Consider the following 23642-nt stretch of genomic DNA (forward strand, 5'->3'; position numbering starts at 1 on the left):
ATATGCAATCAGAAAATGAAAAACGATTACGACAACTGAAAATGTTTCGCTGTTTGGTTTTAATTAGTTAAAAATTACGTATGTAAGAGATTCCCTTTAAATAGGTTTTTCAGGCATTTAGTATTGATGACCTGTCCTCAGGATAGGCCATTAGAAGTTGGATCGGCAGGGGCCCGCTGCTCGGGATCCGCATCTATCAGCTGATTCTTCAGCCCACTGCGAGTACAGCCGAGCCCGATGTCTGCATCAGTGTTTAGAGTCGGAGATCTAATGGGCTTTGCTCTCATTGAAATCAATGGCAGTTAAGCGTTCTGTTACACTTCGGGCTCGGACTCCAATGCAGGCGTCCGGCTCGGTTGCGCGGACAGTGGGTCAGCTGATCGGCAGAGATCCCAAGTGGTAGACTTGCATGGAACAAATATTGATGACCTGTCCTGAGGATAGATCATCAATAGTTATTGCCCAGAAAACCTCTCTGAGACCCTCTGACAGAGTCTGACAAGCGGGTATGAATGTTTGCACGGACATCTGTTTGCCCATTTATTGGCCCGCATGAACGTGTCCACCAATGAACAAATGCTAGTTCCTCGGCTGATAAAAATGCTTGTCATTAACTGTTTTCTTCCATGTTCTTTCGAAAGTGACTCCTGGCTTGAAGAGGGAAGAGTGGTTTAAATGAGATCTAATCATGTATATTGTGTTGCCTGCCCCCTGTTGTCTGTTGTGATGCTGATGTAAATTCTCAGACCTCATGTTAAGGCGTTTTTCTTCTTCTTCTCCTCTTAGGTTACCTTCGATTCTAGACCCAACCGCTCACCATGGCAAGTCTGGCTAACCAGAACCTGTTATCATATGTGGAAGAGGGCAACATAGCCGCCCTGAAGGCTGTCCTGGAGAAATGCAAGGATGTAGATGAAAGAAATGAGGCAAGTCCTTCAGAAATTGTCCTCCCAGCTGCCTTTACTTGTCTTTTTTTTTTAATACAGAGGTCTTGCAAAAGTAAAAAAAAAAAAGTAAGAAAACATAAAGTGTAGATGTTCGGGTTTGAGCCTGTATGATGATGCATAAAGGCTGTTCAGCGCCATAGGAAGAAGCCATACAGCCTCTGTCCGCAGCTGTACGTACAGACCTATCATCCCCTAGAAGTATTGCATTACATATGGCAGACTGATGCGACATATTGGAATAATTTTTTTGGACAATGAGTGAATAAAATTGTAGGCTTAAAGGGATATTCCCACCTCTGCTTTTCATAGCCAAGATGGGAAGCTACTGCTGTAGTTACCGGTCACCCAGTCGGTAACTACGAAAATAGCCAAGCACGTTGGTGCTGCGCTGTTTCCATAGCTTCCATTAAAGGGAATATGAGCTGTGGCAACAGCATAGCAAAGTGCGCTACACTGTTTCCGTAATTCACTAATTGTATAACACTATTCGAGGCATATAAATGCCGCTGTCAGAATGACCAGTGGCATTTAGGGCTCCTTCGCACGGGCAACAAAATCACGCAATTTTCTAGTGATGCAACAGTGCTACAAAACGCATGTATATGAAGCCCATGTTTTGTAGGCTGCTAGATTGCAAAAAAAATTGCGGCATGCTGAATATTGCGGCGATTTGCAATGCTTTGTAGCCATATTTCCCTATGGAGCCTTTCTTTGTGTTGCACTGCACAAAATCGCGGTTTTCGTGCGGCACGATGCAACTTTAACAGTAGGAAGTCCTGCTGTTTCCCCTAAAATAAGCCCTAACTGCATTCCAAAACAGTACATTATCTAACAGGTGCTGTCCGCTCCGCTGCGCTTTTCTTAATGTAATGGCTGTGATTTGGTTCTTTGAGCGCTGCATTGAATGTTTCTCAAGTGCCGCTGCTCAGCCATTCAATGCAGCACTCCAAGAACTTATCGCAACCATCGCATTGAGTGGCTGCGATTGCTTCATCAACCGCTGCATTGATTGGCTGAATCGCAGCACTCGAGAACCAATCAATGCAGCGCTTCCTGGAGGCGGGATTTATAAAGCCCTTGACCAGAAAGCTGCGGCAGAAGACTGCAAACAAGTGCGCGCGGACAGCGCCTGTTAGATAATGTACAGTTTTTTTTGTTTTGGTTGTTTTGCATGCATCTAGGACTTATTTTTGGGGTAGGGCTTATAGTTTAAGCCCCCCCCCCCCAAAAAAAATCCTGGCAAAAGAGCACTACAAAGTCGTGCGACATTGTTTTGAGAAAACAGCAATATCGCACAGAAATTGCTGGAACAGAGCTGTGATATCGCTGTGCTTTTTTCGTGCGGATATCTCTCTCGCCCATGTAAAGAGGCCTTAACCCCTTCACGACCAAGGACGTACCGGTACGCCCTGTGGCCACGGGGTATGTATGAAAAGAGGTTGCGATGCTACCTCTCTTCATACAGTGTGGGCGTCAGCTGTTTATAACAGCTGACACTCGCGGGCAATAGCCGCGAGCGGCCGCGTGGCCGATCGCGGCTATTAACCATTTAAATGCCGCTGTCAATTCTGACAGCGGCATTTAAATCCCCCGAACAATGTTCGGGGGTCCCGCACGGCGCCCCCGCGGTGAGATCGGGGGAGCCGTGCAGGTGTCATGGCAGCCGGGGTCCTAATGAAAGGCCCCAGGGCTGCCTTAACAGACTGCCTATCAAGCCATCCACACAGGGTGGCTTGATAGACTGCCTGTCAAAAAGCAGTATGACGTAATGCTATAGCATTACGTCATACTGCAGGAGCGATCAAAGTATCGACTTCAAAGTAATGTAAAAAAAAAATCAATAGTTTTTTTTTAATTGAAAAAAAAAAGTTGTAAAAGTTTAAATCACCCCCCTTTTGCCATATCTATTATTAAAAAATCTAAATAATAAATAAAAAATATGTATTTGGTATCGCCACGTCCGTAAAAGTCTGAACTATCAAAGTAGCACATTATTTTTCCATTTTACTCCACTTAGAATTTTTTAAAAGTTTTTCAGTACATTATACGGTACATTAAATAGCACCATTGAAAAATACAACTCGTCCCGCAAAAAAACAAGCCGTCATATAGTGACGCCAATGGATAAATAAAGGAGTTACGACTTTTTTAAAGGGGGGGGAGGAAAAAACGAAAATGGAAAAAGAAACATGGCCGCGTCATTAAGGGGTTAAAGGGATAATGGCCACAAGCTGCATGAACACAGATTGCAGTTGTTGCCAATAGGTGTCAGCTCCCAAAACAACCAGCAACTTTCCTGTATGCAGCAGGATTGGCCCCTTCTCTATATGAACTGCATGCCCACATGACAGAAGTATACATACTGGGGTGGCAGGGGGATTAAAGGTTCTCAATACATTTATATGGAATATTACTTAGTTGTTGTTCTTAATGTCACCAAGTCCTGCAACACAAGCCAGCCTTCATACAGCATCTTCACAGAAAAATGAAAATGATGGCCTTTCAAAGGTGAAGGTGAAAAAATAAAACGTTGTACTTGCAGGCACAGCTTACGTTGATCTCATTGAGGGCCGTGCCTGCAATTACAAGCGCCAGCCACTACACAGAGGTCGGCACAGAGGCTTCCGCTCCAACCTCTGTGTATTTGTGGCGCTGACAGCATGCACCCGCTCAGCTGATCGGTCTGGGTCCCAAACGAAGGACCCCATCCGTTCAGCTATTGATGACCTATCCTGAGGATACATCATCAGTAGTATTCGCCCTGGAAAAGTCCTTTTTAAGGTTATCTGTAAATCGTTTCCTAACAGTCAAGATGTGAGCACAAATTTTGTATCTTCACCCAAAACATTGTATCCAGAAAAACAAAAATTGTGTTTTCCCAGACGCTGCGGTGGCCGATGCTTCATCTTGAGTCGGTGTGACTGTGAACCACAGTAGGAGACTAGAAGTCTTGTCTTCAGCTTTAGCTGTAGAGTTAATCTGCTCCTTTGGAATAATGTGACCTGGAGTGAGTAAGAATATTTCCATGTGAGTGCGGTCAGTCTGAGTAACCATCATGTGAGCGGGGGCGCCGCGCTCATACCCAGTCATCCTACGGCTCAACCATTTGTTGGAAATATGGGAATATCTGTAAAAGTGAGGCTGTTTTTTTACATCTGCATCAGAACTTATAGTCAATGGGTCCGCCTGGAGCTGTTTGGTTCCGCCCAGAGACGGAGAGTTTCGACCACGAGGTTTCCTCATTCCTGCTCCCCAAACGGAGCCCCCAGCGTAGATGTGAAAGAACCCTAAAGCTTTATAAATGTGTGCATGATGCAGTTTGGAGCTACTTGCATATACCTTGAGCAAAGCTCTATAACACCTTAATGACCACCCATATGTCTTTTGACGGTGGCTGCTTTGGAAGCCTGGCGTAGGTCCCCTGTGCCGCGGGGAGCAGGTGCTCGACTGTCGGATAACAGCAGGGCACTTGCTCTAACGTCAGGGACCAAAAAAACCCACTGATCCCCGGTGTTTAACCCTTTACATGCTATGATCACTCCGACCTCGGCACGTAGAAGGCTGACAGTGGCAGGGGGCTCCCTCTTTCGCCCATCGGACTCCTGCAATGTGATAGCGAAGCCCGAATTGGGTAGCTACGGCACCCAGAGGCTTGGTTATAGCCCCCTGGTCTGCCAGCTACAGTGACCCATGAGGCTCAGTCTCTGGCTGACCTTATAGGCCTTATAGGCTCTCTCACTTTGTTCCAAGAAAAAAAAAAAATACAGCGATCCATCGACTATTGCGTTCCAGAGACCCCCCCGCCCACGATACGTGAAAATCAGTGAAGTAGCGGCGTTATAGTTACACAAATCAATCTGTCGGGTGAACTGCCAAACAATGGCAAAAGTGAACGAATCGCGCACTTTTTAGCGATGGCAGTTTACACGCAACGAACAAACTAACAGCATGCTGCGATCAGTGAGCCAATCAGCGCCCGATACAGAACGCATTCCATCAGCCAATAGTGGGCAGTGTGCAATCTTGCATTTGCAAGCGCTAGTGGCGTACTGTATTTTCTGTATGTACCGCAAAATTCCACAAAATAGCGGAATACTAAGCGAAAACAGAATTATATATGGTCTAAAATCTGCAATGCACTGAAGCCGCAGTCATTGAACCGCGATTTAGCAAGGGATCGCTGTATACTAATTCGGTATTGCAATAATCCTATTGGCCTGCAGAATTAATTTAACATTATTTATACTGCACAGTGATTGCTGTTTAAGCCCTTCCCGCTCCAGGGCGTAAGTTTACGTCCTGGCAGCAGGGTACTTCCCGCAACAGGGCATAAACTTACGTCCTGGGGATAGCTCGAGATCACTTATGATGTCAGTCATAGCCGGCCTCCCGCTGAAACAGCGGGGGTGCATCAGAGATGCGCCCTACTCTGTTAACCCCTTCCCTGCTGCGATCTATGTAGATGGCGGCACGAAGGAGTTCACAGAAGGGGTTCACTGGCTCACAGACACTGGCGTCCTGTATTGCCATAGCCTGTGATCGCTGTATAAGTGATAAGGCATGGCAGGGCAGTAGTCCTGCCATGCCTTATCACAGTGATCATCAGTGCTGTACTATAAGTGCCCCAGAGGGACACAAATTGTGTGTTTTTAAAAAAAAACAAAAAAAAAAAGGAAAAAAAAACTTTTTTTTTAAAAAAAATGCTTTTTCTCATATTGGCATAAAAGGTAAAAAAAATTAAAACCCCACATATTTGGTATTGTCGCGTCCGTAACGACACGTACAATAAGCTGCACATGCTTTTGACTGTGCACGGAAAAAAACGCTAAAAAACTGAAAATGCAATAAAAGTGATCAAAAAAGCCGTATGTACCCCAAAATGGTACCAATAAAAAGTACAGCTCGTCTTGCAGAAAATAAGCCCACACAGAGCTCCGTACATACAAAAATAAAAAAGTTACAGGACTTTGAATGCAGCGATTTAGAAAAATAAAAGATTTCTAAAAAAAAGGGTTTTTATTGCAGAAAAGTGGAAAAACCTAAAAAAAAAGTTAGAATTTTGGTATTGTTGTAACCGTACCGACCCGCAGAAAAAATGTATTGTGTCATTTATGCTGCATGATTAACGCTGTAAAAAAATCTATGGCAGAATTGATGCGTTTTCTCTCCCTGTTATCATAAAAAAAAAAAATAATAAAAGTTTTACAATATAGTCTATGTACCCAAAAGTGGCAAAAACCAGGCCCTTATACGCCTGCGTCGACGGAAAAATAAAAAACTATGACTTTTGAAAAATGGAGAAGAAAATCCGCAAAAATCTTTGCGTCCTTAAGTTTAAAATAGGCCATGTCCTTAAAGGGTTAAAAACAAAAATAAAAAACATGCCAGATTTATTGCAGATTTTGTTAATCTTACCTCTAGAAGGAAATGGAACAAAAAGCGATCAAAATCCTGCATGTTCCAAAACATCGGATAAATGAAGACTAGAGCTCATCCCGCAAAAAACAAGCCCTTAGAGAGCTCCGTCCATGGGAAAATAAAAACGTTGCGGCTCTTGGAATGCGGGTGTACACGAGCAAATCATAAAAAACTGCATCGGGACAATAATGCTATCACATTTATTTTGCGCACTGAATGCCGTAAAAATGAAATCCAAAAAAAAACAAATAGCAGAATTTTTTTTTTCTTACTCCCCCTTAGAAAAAAAAACTAGAAGTTATACAATACATTAATAAATAACCCCAAAATGATGCCCTTAAAAATAGAACTTGTCCTGCAGAAACAAGCCCTCTTATGTTATGTCGACGGCAAAATAAAACAGTTATGGCTCCTGGAATGCAGCGATGAAAAAAAACTGAAATATTAGATAGTCATATAGGCGCTGATAGGCTTCGCCAGTAAAGGGTTAATACTGGACCAAAAGCTGTTATTTTTGGGTTGTGTCTTCTTGCAGTCAGATCAGATAAATTAATGGATTTAGGGTACCAGGACCAAGCTCTCCTTAAATTTGGGCAACTCGCAGAGCATATCTAGCAGCGAAGGGTGTGTTCACATGTTGGGGATTTGCAGCAAGGTTTCTGCAATGGCGGATCCGCATTAAATCCTCCCCAGATGATGCAGATTTTGATTTGCTGAGGATTTCGCCTCCTCATTTGATGGTGTGAAATCCGGTGTTAAAATCCCCAGTGTAATGGCTCTTTTCCACGAGCGTGAATCGGCCGGCTGATATACTCTGTGATCTGATGTATTGGATTCCAATGCATCAGATCACATGGGCGTATTCCTGAGACGTAAAAGCGCCCGACCGGGCTAATATAGCACCGGCGTTTTTACATCGGGCCCAAAAGATAGAAAAGTCCTGGAACTATCTTTTGGGCCGTAATACGTCGACCAGGCTGGGGCAGCCACGACTCCTCCACCGTACATGCCGCAAAAAACAGAAAAGGAAAAAGTCAGCTCTTCCAAAATATAAATCTATTTCTCTGACGAAACGATTTCTACTTCCTGTTCTGCAGAGATCACTTTTCAGCTGTTCTCTCATTATCCCAGGGAGGATTACAGTGAAAGGTAAAAGGATAACACTGGAGCCATGATTCACAATAGGGGGTGGTCACAGCTTATCTCCTCCCCCTCCCTGCACAGTGACCTCTGCGCAGGTCACAGAGAATGCTGAAAGCGCTCCCATAGAGTCCAACGTGTCTATGGCACATGTGGCTGTGGAAAAGCAATCTGTAAATGCCGATAACTGCATCTCGGGCAAGATGGCAAACCCAATAGTTGTTAACAGGGGCGTAACTAAAGGCTCAGGGGCCCTGATGCAAAACATGAGCTGAGCCCCCCCCCCCCCCTCCCTCTATCTGTATCTGTACCCGTACCCATACCTAAACCATGCAGCACAGAGACATAACGGGCCCCAATGCAAAACCTGTAACAGGGCCCCCAACTATAATGCTTTATTCATAGTACTGGGCTCCCTATATGGAGAAGAGAAGCCTTATGGGCCCCCTAAGGCTCCTGGATCCGGGTGCAACCGCATCCTCTGCACCCTCTATAGTTATGCCCCTGGTTGTTAATAGGCAGTAGAATGAAAAAATATATCCAATCACTTCATGAAACAAGATAACAAAATGGCAATGGGTTTCACCATCTGGTTCTAATTGGTAAGACACGGGACATGCTGCCTGGCAAACTATGCCAACGCTGGTCCCAGTGATGCTCACTGCTGTGCAGTTAACCAGGAGCAAGTAACCACAAGTGGATCACCATTGATAGCTGGCAGCACTATAACAAGTCCAGATTGCTGCCCGCCAGCGGTGATCCACACATGGTTACAGCCGATCACCCGCAGCGTGTATGGGCACACATGACTGCCCGATAATCCTTAATGGTGGGTTCACACTGCTGATCTACTCTACAGGTTTCACACAGAAGCTGCACTGATTCCTCAGCAAATCTGCATCCTGTTTAATGGCAGTCCGCACCATAGTCTATACTACTTGAAATCCACGTACGGACATGTCACTTCTCGATGCGCTATTTGTGACGTATCTGTACCAGGAATTCCGCATGCAATTCGCCCATTGAAAGAAAGCTAGATCTGCGTGCGGATCTGTATCTGTAAGGTGGAAGAGTCTGTGTCTGATTGTGCCGTGTGAACATAACTTAGAGGAGCATGGTCTCCAGGGATTGTAATGACTGGAACGAAGAGACACGCCCGTGAGTATTTTTTATTTCATGCATTGAGTTCATACACAATTCATTCGCTTATCATTCGTTTTATGTGGGCATAAAAAGCATCTCTAGCTCGTTCACAACTCGTCACGTGTAAACAGCGATTGGCCAGACATTCACATTCACTGGTGAAGTGAAGGATCAAGCGAACGAAATGTAAACTATTTGGCTGCACAAGTGAACTACGATATATCCTACATTTATGCAGACCTGTCCTTCTGAATAAAATAGGACTCCTTTTGGAATTTCTCTCATGTAGGGATCTGATTTGTACACAAGGTGGCGCTGACTGCACAGGAAAAACAGAACCATTAGAAAGGGCAGTATATGTAGAGAAGGCGCTGCAGTCATCTGAGATTGTGTATTACCTGTGCTTTACTAATAGAACTTCAGGACACGATCGAGACATTGCCCACAGTTATGGTAGCAGCATATAGCGTGCGTGTGTTACTGTATGTAGTTTATACTCTATAGGCGCGTTCATATGTCCGGATCGGCAGCAGATTTCTCCCTTTAAATTGAATTCTAGTTATAGGGGTGAACCTTGCTGCAGAAAGCACCAAAATCTTGGTTGAAATCTGCTGGAAAGCAGCGACATGTGAACGCACCCAAGGATATGTCCTCGTGTAGTACAGATGGGGCAGATTTTCTGTCGCTATATTCTGACCACCATAACTTTTTTTTTTTTTCTCATTTTTCTGTCATTAGGGCTTGTTTTTTTTACAAAAGGACCTGTGGTTTCTACAGGTACCATTTTGGAGTACATAGGACTTTTTTTGGTCATCCTATCGCCAAGGAGATAAAAAAAAGCGAAATTCTAGTGTTTGTGTATTATATATTATCACTAGTAATTATTATTAGGAAATTATAGTACCAGTGTTGCTAGTGGTGCAAAGCGCCACACAGCTCTGCTATGTGCATGTCGCGTATGAGCTGCACATGATTTACGAGCTTCAGCAGCTCGCTGAGGAGACATGTTCGCTTGTAGCTTTCGCATATGAGCTGCACGTGATTTACAAACTTCAGCTGCTCGCTGAGGAGACATGTTCGCTTGTAGCTTTTGCATATGAGCTGCATGTGTTTTTTGAACTTCAGCTGGTGGCTGAGGTGAAATCGTGGCTTGTCGCTGTGTCATGTAAGCTGCATTAGCTTCATGGTGGCATTGACCCCTCTGTGGTGACATGTTTGTACGACAGCGGCGGTTTTTTTCCAACACTGGACAACGGTTGACAATTAGATGAAGACTGGACTAGTGTTGGCGGCATTAGCACTTGAGATGACATGATATCACGTTCAGGAGATGTGAGGATAGCGGTGAAGGACTGTGCTTCAATGATGTTGGTCAGTATGCTCTGCCAGCTATGTATGTGGACATTTGTGAGGTGTCATTTATTGGAGTCTCCACACAGGTGTCAAGCTGTCTCACAACCAACTACAAACTACCAGACTGAGTACTGTTGTATCCATAGCAACTGAGGTCACTGGGGTTTGTGGGGGATGTAGTCTGCCCATAATTCCTAATTCAGTGCAGAGGGAGGATAAAGCACCTGTGATGACATCACCGTCATGTGATCAGGGGGCAGAGCTAAGAGCCGGTAACTGACATCACAGGTGTTGTCAGGCTCTGCATGTAACTCGCACATCACACGCGGAATGACGGACAAGTGGTCGTTAGCACTTCGATTATTATTCTTCAGTATTGTAATATATGGTATTTCTGCCGGCATTCTACTAGGATGGCTACAGCCCCCCCATGAACTCAGATCAGGGCATTTAAATGCCACTGTCATTATTGCCGGTGGCAGTTAAAGGGTCAGCGCTGATGGTAACTGTTGCTGGCCGGTGTCCGCTGTCTAGTGGTTAATGGTAAATGATCTTGTGTGCTTTTCTTCCATGCTTTGTATTGAGGCGAGGAGAAGTGTTGTCCCCATCACATAACTGTGCGGCATTTGTCTTACAGAACGGGCAGACGGCCCTGATGCTGGCAGCAGAACAGGGCAACTTGGAGATTGTTCAGGAGCTCCTTCAGAAAAGAGCCAACTGCAACCTGGAGGATGTGGTGAGTGTCTCCCGCTACTGGGTGAGTGGCGGCTTACTTACAGGTCTCTGTGATGTCACATCAGGATGGAAGAGGGGGGGCAGATTGTCACCATCTGGTATTGGGAGGGAATGTCACCTGCTTCGTCCTTCATGATGATTCTTCTCTCTTTAAAAGCTTTAATAAGGCTGACATCAGTCGCTGCAGAGAACTCGCTGCAGTGGGACTAATTAGTCACTTTTTAAGGGGACGACCGTGGCATCATTACATAGATAAATGCTGAGGGGTAGGGGGCACAGACCTTCATACTATACAGGGCATATACTGCAGGGGTGACCTCCGAGCTGTGCGGACCCCTGTGAAGGGAGTGCCGAGGCCAAAGGTTACAATAGTCCTTCACCAGTATAATGGTGCACATCCTTTATAAATCTACAGTAAGTGTTTGTTTTAGCAGTATTCTGCAGTAAAGGGTACCTCTCACCAACTACAAGCACCATAAAGTCATCCGGTCCCCCGGCAAAGTCACATATATAGAGATGAATGGGAATGTGCGTGCGCTTCCTTCTGAAATGGGGTCATGCTTCTGGGATCACCGTAGGAATAGGGGACTGAGGGAGTGTGAAAACGGGCTGCCTGGACTCTGTCACCTAAACTGTATGACCCATAACCTAGTTTATGCTGCTCATGGTTGTTGACCGGCGTGTTACTATCTTTCACGCAGTGAATAGAGCCCATTGATTTAAATGGACTCATTCACAGATGCATATTTTATGGGCGTGCGTAAATACACAGGAAACCTCCGTATCCGCTGCATATTTACGCACAAAATCAATGTAATTTTGTGCGTTTATTTGTTACGTGCACGCCCCCCCCCTCCTCCCCCCCGTCCTACTCACTGTAGTGTTACTGCAACCCCCCAGTAAGGAGAAGACTGACTGGCGTGCTGGTCGCACTGTGTTCCTTTCGCTTTCAATGGAACTGAATGGAGCACCGGACCGTGCATTCTCAAGATCCGTAGGGGTCTCGGCAGTAGGACCCTTACCGATCACCACAGCATACGGGATAACTGATAGTTGTGGTGCAACTTGCTGGGTAGCCGCCTCATAGGTGATGCTTCTGATGATGTCATCTGGCCTTTTATCCCTAGTGAGCATTGCCTTTCAGGCTCCTTACCGTTTACAGAGTCTCCACAAGGAGAATTGGGATGTTTTGTGAGTCATGGAAAAAAAATTCATAAGGCAGTGTTAACTCCTAAATAACCAGACCCTTTTAGTGAGGAGTATAATTGTATATTTGTACATACATAAGCTCTGCCATGCCAGGGGGCACCCGGCACTCACATGATCCCAGAGTCCAGCAGTCTTGCCAGTTCCTATATTCTCTACATTGTTGTGGCTGGGTGTTAATTACTCTTAATTTGCACCTCCTGCCAGGCCTCACATTTAAGGATCTCCGTGTTTTTCTCTGCATTCGGTTCTGCACCCTGTAATTTCTGGGTGGATATAAACCATTCCCTGAATGCCAGAGGTTGTATTTTCCCCACTTCTTGCGGAGACATCCACATACCCTCCCATGTCTACCTGGTATGACTATCTGGTAGGTTCTCGCAGTGTAGGGCGCTGTTATCTGTCGTACGGCTTTGTTTCCTAATTCTGGGTTTGTTCTATTACAGGATAACTGGACGGCTCTCATTTCTGCCTCCAAGGAAGGACATGTGGAGATCGTCAAAGAACTACTGGATTGCAATGCCAACCTTGAACATCGTGACATGGTACAGTGCAGTCCGTGTTTTCACTGTCCGTAGGAGTGGCATTCACCAACATGTTTGTTCAGAGGGTCATATGGGTTTTGTGTAAATATAGTATAAGCTGCTTAGACTGTCCTTGGGAAATACTGATTGTCTGTGTTTTTAGAGAAGCGGTCCTGTACTACGATATTCTCCTTCTGGAAGCTGGTTTCGCCTTCACCCATTCCATAAAACAAATAGGGAAGCGGTTCATTTGAGGAGTTTACCCAGAAACAATATGTATCTCCTCCATATGATATGTGAAAAAGGTTTGGTTGGTGGGGGTTTTGCTGCTGGAACCCCCTACGATCATGAGAACGGGGGTCCAGTGTCCCCCTCTACTGCTCACTACTGTCCCTGCAGCGAGGAGCAGCTTAAATGGAGCAGTGACCGAGCATATTCACTGCCCCTCCGTTCATTTCAGTGGGACCGATGAGCGTTTCTACATGGCCATGTCCAGCAGTCCCATTGAAATGAACGGGTTTAGACCTTTATCACTTATTCTGTCCGGCTGACTCTGGGAGAACAGCTTTAAATTGGTGTACTCGGACCTGGTCACTTCTCCGTTTTTGTCATTTGCTCATTTACAACTTTGTTCCATTTTATTTGGGTCTTTCAAAACCTGAATAACTGAGAAATCTTGTTACCGCTTGTTCCAGTACATTATACGTCTCGGCTGTGATAAACTAACAATGATTTTCCGTTTTTAAGGGAGGATGGACCGCCCTAATGTGGGCTTCTTACAAAGGCTGCATTGAGGTTGTGGAGCTGCTCCTCTCTAAAGGGGCCAACCCGAACATAACTGGCCTGGTAAGATGCCCTTTACAGAATACAGCCTTATTGTGGGGTTATGCTTGTATGATATTTTTTCATTGCATATATTAATTTATTGCATATGCACAGAATATGCCAGAAATGTCTGATAGGAGGGCAGTCCACCTTTTGGGACCCTCACCTATTAGGTCGAATAGGGGCCCTAGCTTCCACGTAAGGTGACTGCTACATCTTAGTGGAGTTGCAGTAGAGAACTCACCACATAGACTTCAATAGAAAGTCTATGGGAGTTACAGAGATAGCTGAGCATGCTTGTGGCTTTAAGCTGGAGAGGGGGGTGTATTAAAATATTATTTTACTGCACCGTAACATAAAACAGTAATCTCCTAAAACTATCTCCCTTTCCTCTAAGGGCTCATTCACATGAACGTAACTTCACCGCGTATTACGAGCACTTAGGGAGTATTCACACAGCTTTATTTTAACACATTGTGGGATTCCATCACAGCTGCAAGAAACACTGCGATAAAACCCCTGAATGGAAATTAACAATCATTCCTTGTCATTAGTGAAACGGACACCACTTTGGTGTCCATTTGACAAGGGTTCCGTTCGTTTCCGTTTTTTTTGAGTATACAAGAAGGTAGACTACTACATTATTCTATATGCCGAATATAGACGGAAACGAACAGAACCCTTGTAAGATACTGAAGTGGTGTTAGTTTCACTAATGACAGCTAATGGTTCTGTTTATTCTGGTTAAAGGGTTTCATCACAATGCCGTTTTCAAACCTGCAACGTATTTAATACCGTGACTTTACCCATGGCAAAGCAGACTATTCAACTCCGGAATAACATGAATAATTTTAAGGGAGCCCTAACGCTAAAAACTCTTAAGTGTCAACGATTCTGCAAGGATAGACAGGCTGCTTCCGTATAATTATATGTTACTGCCAAGGTGTGATATTTGTGGATGTGGTGCGGCTTCTTAAACATTGTTTTCCATGTCCATGGAAATAATGATCATGAATATAAACAGTCTGCTTTCTTCTCTCCTGCTTGTGTTTTAGCAATACAGCGTTTATCCGATTATTTGGGCGGCTGGGAGAGGTCACTTTGAGATTGTCAAACTCTTGCTGCAGTATGGAGCCAAGGTCAACTGTTCAGACAAGGTAGGTAACTCTGCAAGAAGCATTAGGCCACATTTTACAAAGTAGTTTTTTACAGTTATGAGTTATTAATGGTTTATCCTCAGGACAGGCTCTCAATAGTAGATTGGTGGGGTCCACCACCCGGGACCCCTGCTGATGAGCTGTTTCCAGGGCTGCTGCACTCGGACACCGAACTGATCTCTACCAGAAGCAGACAGCTCTGTTCTCACTGCAATGCTCCGACTTGTTATTGTGGGCGAAGTTGCCATTCACTTCAATAGGAACTTGGCCTGCAATACCAAGCCGGGCCGATGCATTGGGAACAGAGCTGTTTTTGGCAGCCTTCAGCTTTGTTCCAGAGTGCAGTAGCTTGGTGAACAGCTGATTTACGGGTTCCAAGCAGCACACCCCTGCTGATATGCTATTGACCGCCTATCCTGAGGCTAGGCAATCAATGGCTCATAACTGGAGAAACCCTTTTATCTTAAAGACTCTTCTCTTCATACTTTCTGTTACGTTATCGAGGTGAGTCCCTTACTCTTGAAAACCCTCAGCTGGAGTAGAAAGCCTGGTGGACATGGCCTGTCCATGGTCCATTAATTTGTTTAGCTAATGACCACTTCTTCCAGTGATTTCTGGGGGTTTCTGAAGGCTGGCCTTGATAAGGAGCTGATCGTTTTAGTTTAAGCAGGGGTTGTCCTCGAGAGACAAGCCCCGCGAGCCTAGTTTCAGTTTTAGGCTGGGTTCCCAAGCTGTAGTAGTGTGCCATATGGTAAAACTTCACATGTTTTACTGAGGATCGCTGCAGTTTTTGCAGTGCCTTTATTGGCTTTTTTTTTTTTTTGCACCGCTTTAGGCACGTTACATACCACTGCAATGTGTATACCTACGCTTAATATCTTTAATGTAAAGGGCCTCTTATACGCAAAGATAATCTTCCAAACAAATGACAGATTAAAAGATTTATCAGTCTATTTGCCTAAAGTGTTAATGGCACATAACACTTTATCATTTTCATTGGCATGTTAAAGGACTTCTAGGAGTTGTTTGCAGAGCCCAGCATTTGTGTGTACACACTCCCAGCTGTGCAAACACATTTCATTGTTCTCCTCATGGCTAGTGTAAACATGCTGTGAGAAGAACATTGTGCAGTATTTTGAAAGATGAGCAAAATACATTCAAATGGAATGTATTAACTTGGTCTTTCAGTGGCTGAACTATGGATTTTAAGTGAACCAAAATCCATTGTTCAAACGAAAAGCGCATGATGCTTTGTACGTTGCCAGGACACTAGAATAATCTGATTTTGTTTGCCTCTTTAGTATGGAACGACTCCCCTAATCTGGGCTGCAAGGAAGGGCCACTTGGAATCTGTGAAGTCCCTGCTGCAGATGGGAGCCGATGTTGACCAAGAGGGAGCTGTAAGTCTCTGCTTCCCCTTTTATGCCCATCTCTCCTTTTTCTGGTGTTTTAGCCTATGAGGCATTACATTCACATTGTTGTGAAGTCACTGTGTTTCATGATTCTTTTAAAAGGTGGTCCACTTAAGACTTCCATCTGTTGGTCTGATAGGACCCCTTAATAATAAGCTGATCATGAGGAGTAACTGTTAATTCTTGTTGCAGAATTCTATGACTGCTCTGATCGTGGCAGTGAAAGGCGGGTACACCAACACCGTCAAGGAGATCCTCAAGAGGAACCCCAATGTAAATTTGACAGATAAAGATGGCAACACAGCTCTTGCTATTGCAGCCAAAGAGGGTCACACTGAGATTGTGCAGGATTTGCTTGATGCTGGTACCTATGTCAATATCCCTGACCGGGTAAGTTGTTTTTTTGGGGTTTTTTTCTATTTGCCTTTCTCTTTTTGCAAAGAAGCAGAGAAAATGAACGTAATTGGGTTAAGGGTTTACACAGGTGTATGTTGGCTGCGTGTTTTTTTTACATACAATGAACATTGATTTCTGTTGGGCTGCTCACACCTGCGTTTTTTAATGCGCATATTACATGTGTGAATAAACGCAGCATGTGCTATTTTGGGGCAAATTCCGTGCCAATATAGTCTGTGGGGCTTTAATATATGCAGCAAATATCCATATTATGAATGAGCCCGAAATCTGCAAATGGCAGAAATATAAATTTTGCTGCAGATTCACCATGGATTTCACCTTCTGCATTGAAAGTGGTAAAATGTGCTGCGTTTTGCCACACAATTAAGCAAACTGCGGATTTGAAAATCCACAATAAGCCCATTTTCTGCAGCAAGTGGGTAAGACTTGCAAAATCTCTTCCATCCGCCATTTACTGTAATCCGCTGTGGAATTTACTTGCGCAAATCTACAGATAAAATCTGCAGCAAATCTACCACATGGGAATTTATTAGAGATGAGTGAGCATACTCGGAAAAGCACTACTCGCTCGAGTAATTTGCTTTATCCGAGTATCGCTGTGCTCGTCCCTGAAGATTCGGGTGCCGGCACGGAGCGGGGAGCTGCAGGGGAGAGCGAGGAGGAACGGAGGGGAGATCTTTCTCTCCCTCTCTCCCGCCCACTCTCCCCTGCTCCCCGCTGCGACTCACCTGTCAGCCGCAGCGGCACCCGAATCTTCAGGGACGAGCACAGCGATACTCGGATAAAGCAAATTACTCGAGCGAGTAGTGCTTTTCCGAGTATGCTCGCTCATCCCTAGAATTTATCCTCACGGTACAACCCGCACTGCCAGCATTCGTAGATCTGTAACCTTTAGGACACTTTTTGTCTATTTTCATCAAGTTGGCAAAAGTCAATTGTTTCAAAAAGTCCTCCTAATGACCGGCAGATGTCAACCTGATGCATCCAGATGAATTTGCCAAATAAACGCGTGACAAAATTACTGTGACTGTTTGAGGGGATACAATTTGGGTGACTAGTCAAAGAAGAAGGGGAAAAATGAGTTGTACTACTACTTTTATAAGCAAGTCCTTCCTTATAAAAAGCAGACATAGTTTAAAGGAGGCTTGGCAATCACTTTACGTGTTGAGGACCAAAGCTGCTTCTACACGGTCATCTGTAGTACAGTGTATGGTAAAAATTAAAATGGAGCCACATTGACTCAAAGGAGCAGCTCATCCGGGCACAGATACCGGTCCGGTACTACAAAGAGGGGCTGCTAGACTAACAATCTTCAGTAATGTAGGTCCCGTTTATTAACTCTACTTGCTTCCAAAGTAATGCGCAGGCTCTCTACCAGTAACGCCCATTGTGATTAGCTGAGCGCTCTATCCAATGACAGGCTGCCTGTGGTATTGTTGGCTACACCTCTGTTTCAGGCTACGGCCTAATTCAAGATCTTTTAACCTAATGGGTCACAGTATTTCCATTTTCACACGCCGTTTTTGCTGAGCGGCACTGATTCCGTCCTGGTTTCCTTCCTCCATGCAGAAAACTGTAATAGGTAAGATGGAGACTACTTTTCACTAAGTTTCCTCTGTCAGTTTTTTTGTTTTTAAGCTGAATCAACAAGCCTGGACTGTTTTGGCATTAATGAGGGAATGTAGCCATAGTAATTCTGATCCCCAGAGGGGTCTTTTAATGTAGTCTTCCTATTACTTGTGCATATGTACTAGGTGTCGGTCTTTCCCTGCAAGGCAAGAGAGAAATCAAGGCAAGCTTTGTGAGAACATATTGAGGAATCTATTATTATTATTAATATATATATATATATATTTTTTTTTTTAGTAAATTCTTTCCTTTTTAAAAGAAAATTAAAAAAATTGCAAAACTTTTATTAAAGAATAACAAAGCACTATGGTGTTTTTTGGCAAAAGTGCTTCAAAAATACAAATTAACGGAAAACAAAAACATTGGGTATTACTGTGAAGCTAATATCAAAGCCCCATACTAAAATATTTAGTATAAGTTGAAGCTCCTGAGCCTAAATAAGGCCATCAACAGAACTAAAAGCCGCTGGCAATGGTCTGCCAGAAGCCTTAATGAAAAAAAAAGCATATAACGCACTACATTGGTCCTCCATGTATATCTATAGGAGAGTTGTAATTCGGATGGAGTCATCCTGTACAAATGTCCAGCCCAAGAGCAACCAGATACATGGCACAGCTAAAGCAAAAGACCGGGACCATATTTGCATTATTTAAGGAGGGTTCGTAGCCATCTGTCCAATAGTTTGAAAATTTTGTCTAGATGAGTTCTATTTGATATACCCATTTTTTTTGGGGGGGGGGGGGGGGTGTGCATAGAATTCATCAGGAAGTGTGGGAGCTTGAGGGGTCAGCCAAGTTTTGGCGATTACTTTCTTAGTGTAGTAAAGGCTTTCTGTCAGAAATGTATATGAGTACCATGAAGCACAAAATTCTGGGTCTGGGGATAATGGACAAAACTCGGCGGGAGGTGTGTGTGGGGGGGGGGGGGGGGGACCCATCTTGTCATTTAGATACTTAACAACTTGCTTCCAGAGGCCCCTTTGTCTAAATGGAAGAAGGTCCCCGACTTGCAGCGCCATTTTTGACACATCTGTTATCTTTTCATTAAACATAACTTGAGGTATAAAGGCGTATAAAAGGTATCCCTATATCCTGTAATATTAGGCGCGGACCCTGTAGGTCTTTATTTGTCCCCTATTGTCCTAGCTGGATATACTTGTAGACATACATGTGCGGTACTGAGTAAAGTACATACTGCATGACATTGGGCAGCCTCCCAACATGAAATTAATGGAAGTATTTGTTTACCAGCACATTAAAGCAATCTAATCGCATATGTCTCACCCATCTGCTCGCGTCACTTAGCCAAAGCTCTTGTGTGGTAGAACCGGACAGGAGCAGATGGACACTTTGCGCTATGGGATTTGTTGTAAAATTTTCCAAGTTGAGCTATTTTAGTAGTTTCATATTTGGGTGCCCCTGGGCCCGGTGTTAGAGAGAGAAAATAAAATGAAGTTCAAAGTAATTGCTGGCAATATGGAGGCGGAAAAAGTTTTAGCTGGAGAAAAGCTTCCCATTGAGACCTTTTAGATTGAAGTACTTGGAGACAAAGCTGCAATTAAAGGGGAAAACCAGTGTGCAGATTAATAACATTTACTACGACGCAGACGGTTAGTGTTGGGGGGCTGGAGCCCCTGCGGATTCTGCCGGCCACAGGGGGGATATATCAGACTAGTGATGCAGGCCTCTCCCGTACTGCTGTGCTTATGCCGCTCTTCTGTATACTCTATATACACTCATTGATAGAAAAGTAATGCAACAAGAAGGAAGAGGTGTTGGAATCGGATGAAACTTTGTATGTGTGAATATAATGATATATGGAAGTGATTGCAATATTCGGGTGAATGGATACATTTATTGCGAGAAAACGGTACAATTCAAAGGAGGCGCTAGTACCCTGTTGGGCCGCCTCTAGCTTAGACACATGATGAGATACGGTCAGGCATGGAGGTATACAGGCTTTGTATGCCATCTTATGAGCATTTGCCCACAGATATTACAGCTGAGCCTCTAGATCCTGGTAGGCCGCTGAAGCTGGTGTCCCAGCAGGTCCCATAAATGCTCGATTGACTGTAAATCTGCTGACCGGGCAGGCAAAGGAAGCGTGGCAACCCGGCGGAGGCTTTCATGGGAAACCTTTTGCTGTGTGCGGCCGAGCATAATTCTCCGGAAAAGGGCACCATGAGAGATAAAACGCGTGGCTGCAGGATTTCTGGCACATATCGCGGAGCTGTTAGTGTCTTTCAATCTCTGCTAGGGGAGACCGACTGTCATGTTCAATGGCTCCCTAGATCATCACACCAGCAGTGGGGGCAGTGTGCCGCTGCAAAGGCAGGATTGAAGTACTCACCATCAGGTCTTCAAACTCGAATACGACCGCTGTCAGCTCCCACACAGAACCTGCAGTCGTTGCTAAAGATCTTAAGATTCCACTCCGTAGCAGTCCAGGTTTCTTGTTCACAAGATCACTGCAAGGTCACAGTGTTGGGGTGCTAGTGACGTGACACATAATGGGCACCAGGACTTAAAATTTCCTTCTGCTTAGTGCCTGGAAATGGTCCGGGCAGAGATGGGTCTGTAATGAAGCTGCCACCTGTGTCTGGATGGTGGACAATGGAACTGTTGGATCTGCTTGGCGACGGATCAGACCATCCACTGGTGGCCAGTCTGGGCCATCTAGAGCCTGTTTGCTGTGTGCCCTCGCGTAACCATTGCTGCCAATAGCTCCTAACAGCTTGGTCAGAATGACCTAGATGGCAGGCAATTCATTAAAACGACCGTCCTGCTTCTCTCATTCCAATGATACGCCCATCTCAGTGGGATAACTGGGCAAAATGTCTTTGAGTTGAGATGTAAAGGGAACGTCTAGTGGTCAACGATCTCTTAAGAGGGCCACTACATAAAAGTGGCCTCTGAGAGCCTTTTTATAGGGCAGTGGGGAAAGTCGGTTTACGGCCTCTGGTCGCAAGTCCCTGTGTCTAATCAGACCACAACCGTAGCCCTTTACATTAGACATAACAACAGGAGGAATTTTGCAACAATTCGACGTGTGTGTGTGTGTGTGTGTAGAATATATTACTAGGATGTGCCATGACCTCATGATCAGTGGGCGTTTTGCCTTTGGAACCCCCATCCATCACCTGAATGAAAGGGACAAGCTACAGCTTTTTTTTTTTTCTTCTACTCAACAGTGTTGTCTATTTAAGTGAATGTAGTTGTCCTGCAAACCAAGCAGATAGGGGGCGCTGCTGTGCTAGGAAAATTTATGAAGGTGCTGCGTTGTAAGTCCCACCAGCCAGACCCGCCTGATCAAGGATCTCTTCTTTAGCCAGTTCTGGTGCATGAATTCCATTGTTTGGAGAAGTTTGCGAATACTGTGTAAGTTTAATACACTTCATGTCCAGTACGTACTCTAGAACTTCTTTTATTTTTTGATACAGAATGGAGATACTGTTCTGATCGGAGCGGTCCGTGGAGGCCACGTCGAGATAGTCCGCGCTCTACTGCATAAATATGCTGATATAGACATCAGAGGGCAGGTAAAGCGGTTTTCTTTTTCTCCTATTAACATGACTTTACTTTGACTCCGCGGTTTTGCTTATAAATCTGGCTAAATCTTTAGTTTAGATCCTAACTTAATATTCTTATGGTTCTTAGGATAACAAAACTGCCCTGTACTGGGCGGTGGAGAAGGGGAATGCTACCATGGTTCGCGACATCTTGCAGTGTAATCCGGATACAGAATTCTCTACTAAGGTAATGCTGGACAAGTTGTAGTAATGTTTTATATATTACCTGCAAATAACATCTTATCTCATATTATAGTTTTATCAGATCAAACCATTTAGATTGGGAACTAAAGTCTGTTTTTGTTTAAAGCCCTGATTAATTGGACTCGCACACCCTTTATAATCCTGGCCAGCAATGATGCACTTGCAGTGAGACCCCATTCTCGTCTGCATAAGGAATTATTTTGGAGCCTCTAGCGCCGATTCGGCAAAAAATGCATGACAAAATAGCGCAGCATGCACCACTGTTTTGTTGGTCAGAATGCAGCAAGCTGGATGGACCCCATTATAGTCAATGGGGTCTGTTCAGCTCCTAGGACGCAGCCAAATAATGGTGATGTGTAGGAGCCCCTGGTACAAATGTTAGTGATGCCTTACATATGCAGCAATTATTCGCTGCTTACAAGGTTGAAACAAATTAAAATTTAAGTAAAGAAAGTGGCAAAAAATGCAATACAGATACATTACAAAGGTGCTATATTTTACATTTTATTTCCTATGTAGCCACTTTTAATTAAATGTACGCTACCCAGATGGCAGTAGCCTGGCATGTGTGATAGTGCATGTCAAATCTTAACTTTTCCTGCCCCCCCCCCCCCAATTTCAATAGGAAAATCTTATTTTATGTAATATTTATTCCACCCCAATATTTCTCTTTCTGAATGATTATTATACTGAGGGGTGCTGTGTCATTATTACTAAATGATCATAATACTTTTAAAGAGGTTGCTGACACTTTACTGTTGATGACCCATCCTAAGGATAGTTTATCAATGGTTGATTAATGGTAATCCACCACTCAGGACCCTCACCGATCAGCTATTTGCCAAGTCAGCTGTTATTGCAAATGGAGCCATAAGCAGACAGCACTGTCCATGGTGCAGTGGCCTATGTTCGTATTGCAGGCACAGCTCCCATTGAATTCAATGCAATACCAAACTAAGCCACTGGACTATGCATGAAGCTGTCTGCTTCCGGCTCTGTCCGCAAGGACAGTGAGTGTCCTGAGCAGCTAACCCCCTTGCAGTGGTTTCTTGCAATGAGGTGTAATTCAGTATAATAAATGTTTTTAAAAAATGGGACCGGAGCATTATTAATACGTAAAATAGGATGTTACTATTGAAATAAGGAAAAAAGCAAAATAGAAAATGGTATGTGCTGCTTCGATCATCCAATAGCAAAGCCCCGGAAACCCATTGGTTCTGAATGCCAAACCGGTCTGGATCTTGAAGAGGTTAAAGTGATTTGTGTCATTTGCTTTTAGGATGGAGAAACTCCATTGATTAAGGCAACCAAGATGAGAAATATAGAAGTAGTGGAGCTCTTACTTGACAAAGGAGCAAAAGTCTCTGCAGTGGACAAGGTAAGAAAAATGTGAAGATTACAATATTTGCCAAATGCTCTAATTGTATATTCCTAATTTCCCATATATTATGTCAGCATGACCTTTGTTCCCTGAGGTTTCACCGTCATAGGATTGCCATTACTTTCTTTTTCATCTGTTGTTGGCTTTCCTAGTGGTAATGGATGGCTCTGTGCTGTAGTTTGTGCTTTGGAATCTAAATACATGATCTTTTCAGAAAGGAGATACTCCTCTTCACATCGCGATCAGAGGCAGAAGCCGGAAACTTGCAGAACTGCTCCTGAGGAACCCAAAAGATGGCCGACTGCTGTACAGGCCCAACAAAGCTGGAGAGACCCCATACAACATAGACTGCAGCCACCAGAAGAGTATCCTTACCCAGATCTTTGGAGCCAGTAAGTGACTTGGTTTGTCGGTTTTTCCCACACATATTCCACCTGCAATAAAGCCTTCCTCTGCTTTTGCTCTGAAATTCGTCCTTTATGCTTTTCGTATGTTAAAATGTAATTCTTTTTCCACAGTTGTCTCCATGTAAGAACACCTGAGATTGTCTGTCTGTCTGTCTGTCTGTCTGTCTGTCTCCCTG

At 44.2% G+C, this 23642-nt stretch overlaps 1 protein-coding gene across 3 annotated transcripts in view; it reads left to right on the top strand.

The window, feature by feature from the left end:
- KIDINS220 (kinase D interacting substrate 220) overlaps nucleotides 1-23642 on the top strand; it is a 137639-nt gene that overhangs the window by 13987 nt on the left and 100010 nt on the right. For all 3 annotated transcript variants that reach the window (XM_066597533.1, XM_066597516.1, XM_066597525.1), the window contains exons 2-12: nucleotides 787-926; nucleotides 10639-10737; nucleotides 12389-12487; nucleotides 13214-13312; nucleotides 14347-14448; nucleotides 15750-15848; nucleotides 16053-16250; nucleotides 21346-21444; nucleotides 21563-21661; nucleotides 22958-23056; nucleotides 23274-23451. In XM_066597533.1, the coding sequence (XP_066453630.1) occupies nucleotides 819-926; nucleotides 10639-10737; nucleotides 12389-12487; nucleotides 13214-13312; nucleotides 14347-14448; nucleotides 15750-15848; nucleotides 16053-16250; nucleotides 21346-21444; nucleotides 21563-21661; nucleotides 22958-23056; nucleotides 23274-23451 (1279 nt within the window). In that variant the 5' untranslated portion in view covers nucleotides 787-818. The remainder of the gene's footprint in view (nucleotides 1-786; nucleotides 927-10638; nucleotides 10738-12388; nucleotides 12488-13213; nucleotides 13313-14346; nucleotides 14449-15749; nucleotides 15849-16052; nucleotides 16251-21345; nucleotides 21445-21562; nucleotides 21662-22957; nucleotides 23057-23273; nucleotides 23452-23642) is intronic.

The sequence above is a fragment of the Eleutherodactylus coqui genome, chromosome 1, assembly GCF_035609145.1.
Source record: "Eleutherodactylus coqui strain aEleCoq1 chromosome 1, aEleCoq1.hap1, whole genome shotgun sequence".
NCBI lineage: Eukaryota > Metazoa > Chordata > Amphibia > Anura > Eleutherodactylidae > Eleutherodactylus > Eleutherodactylus coqui.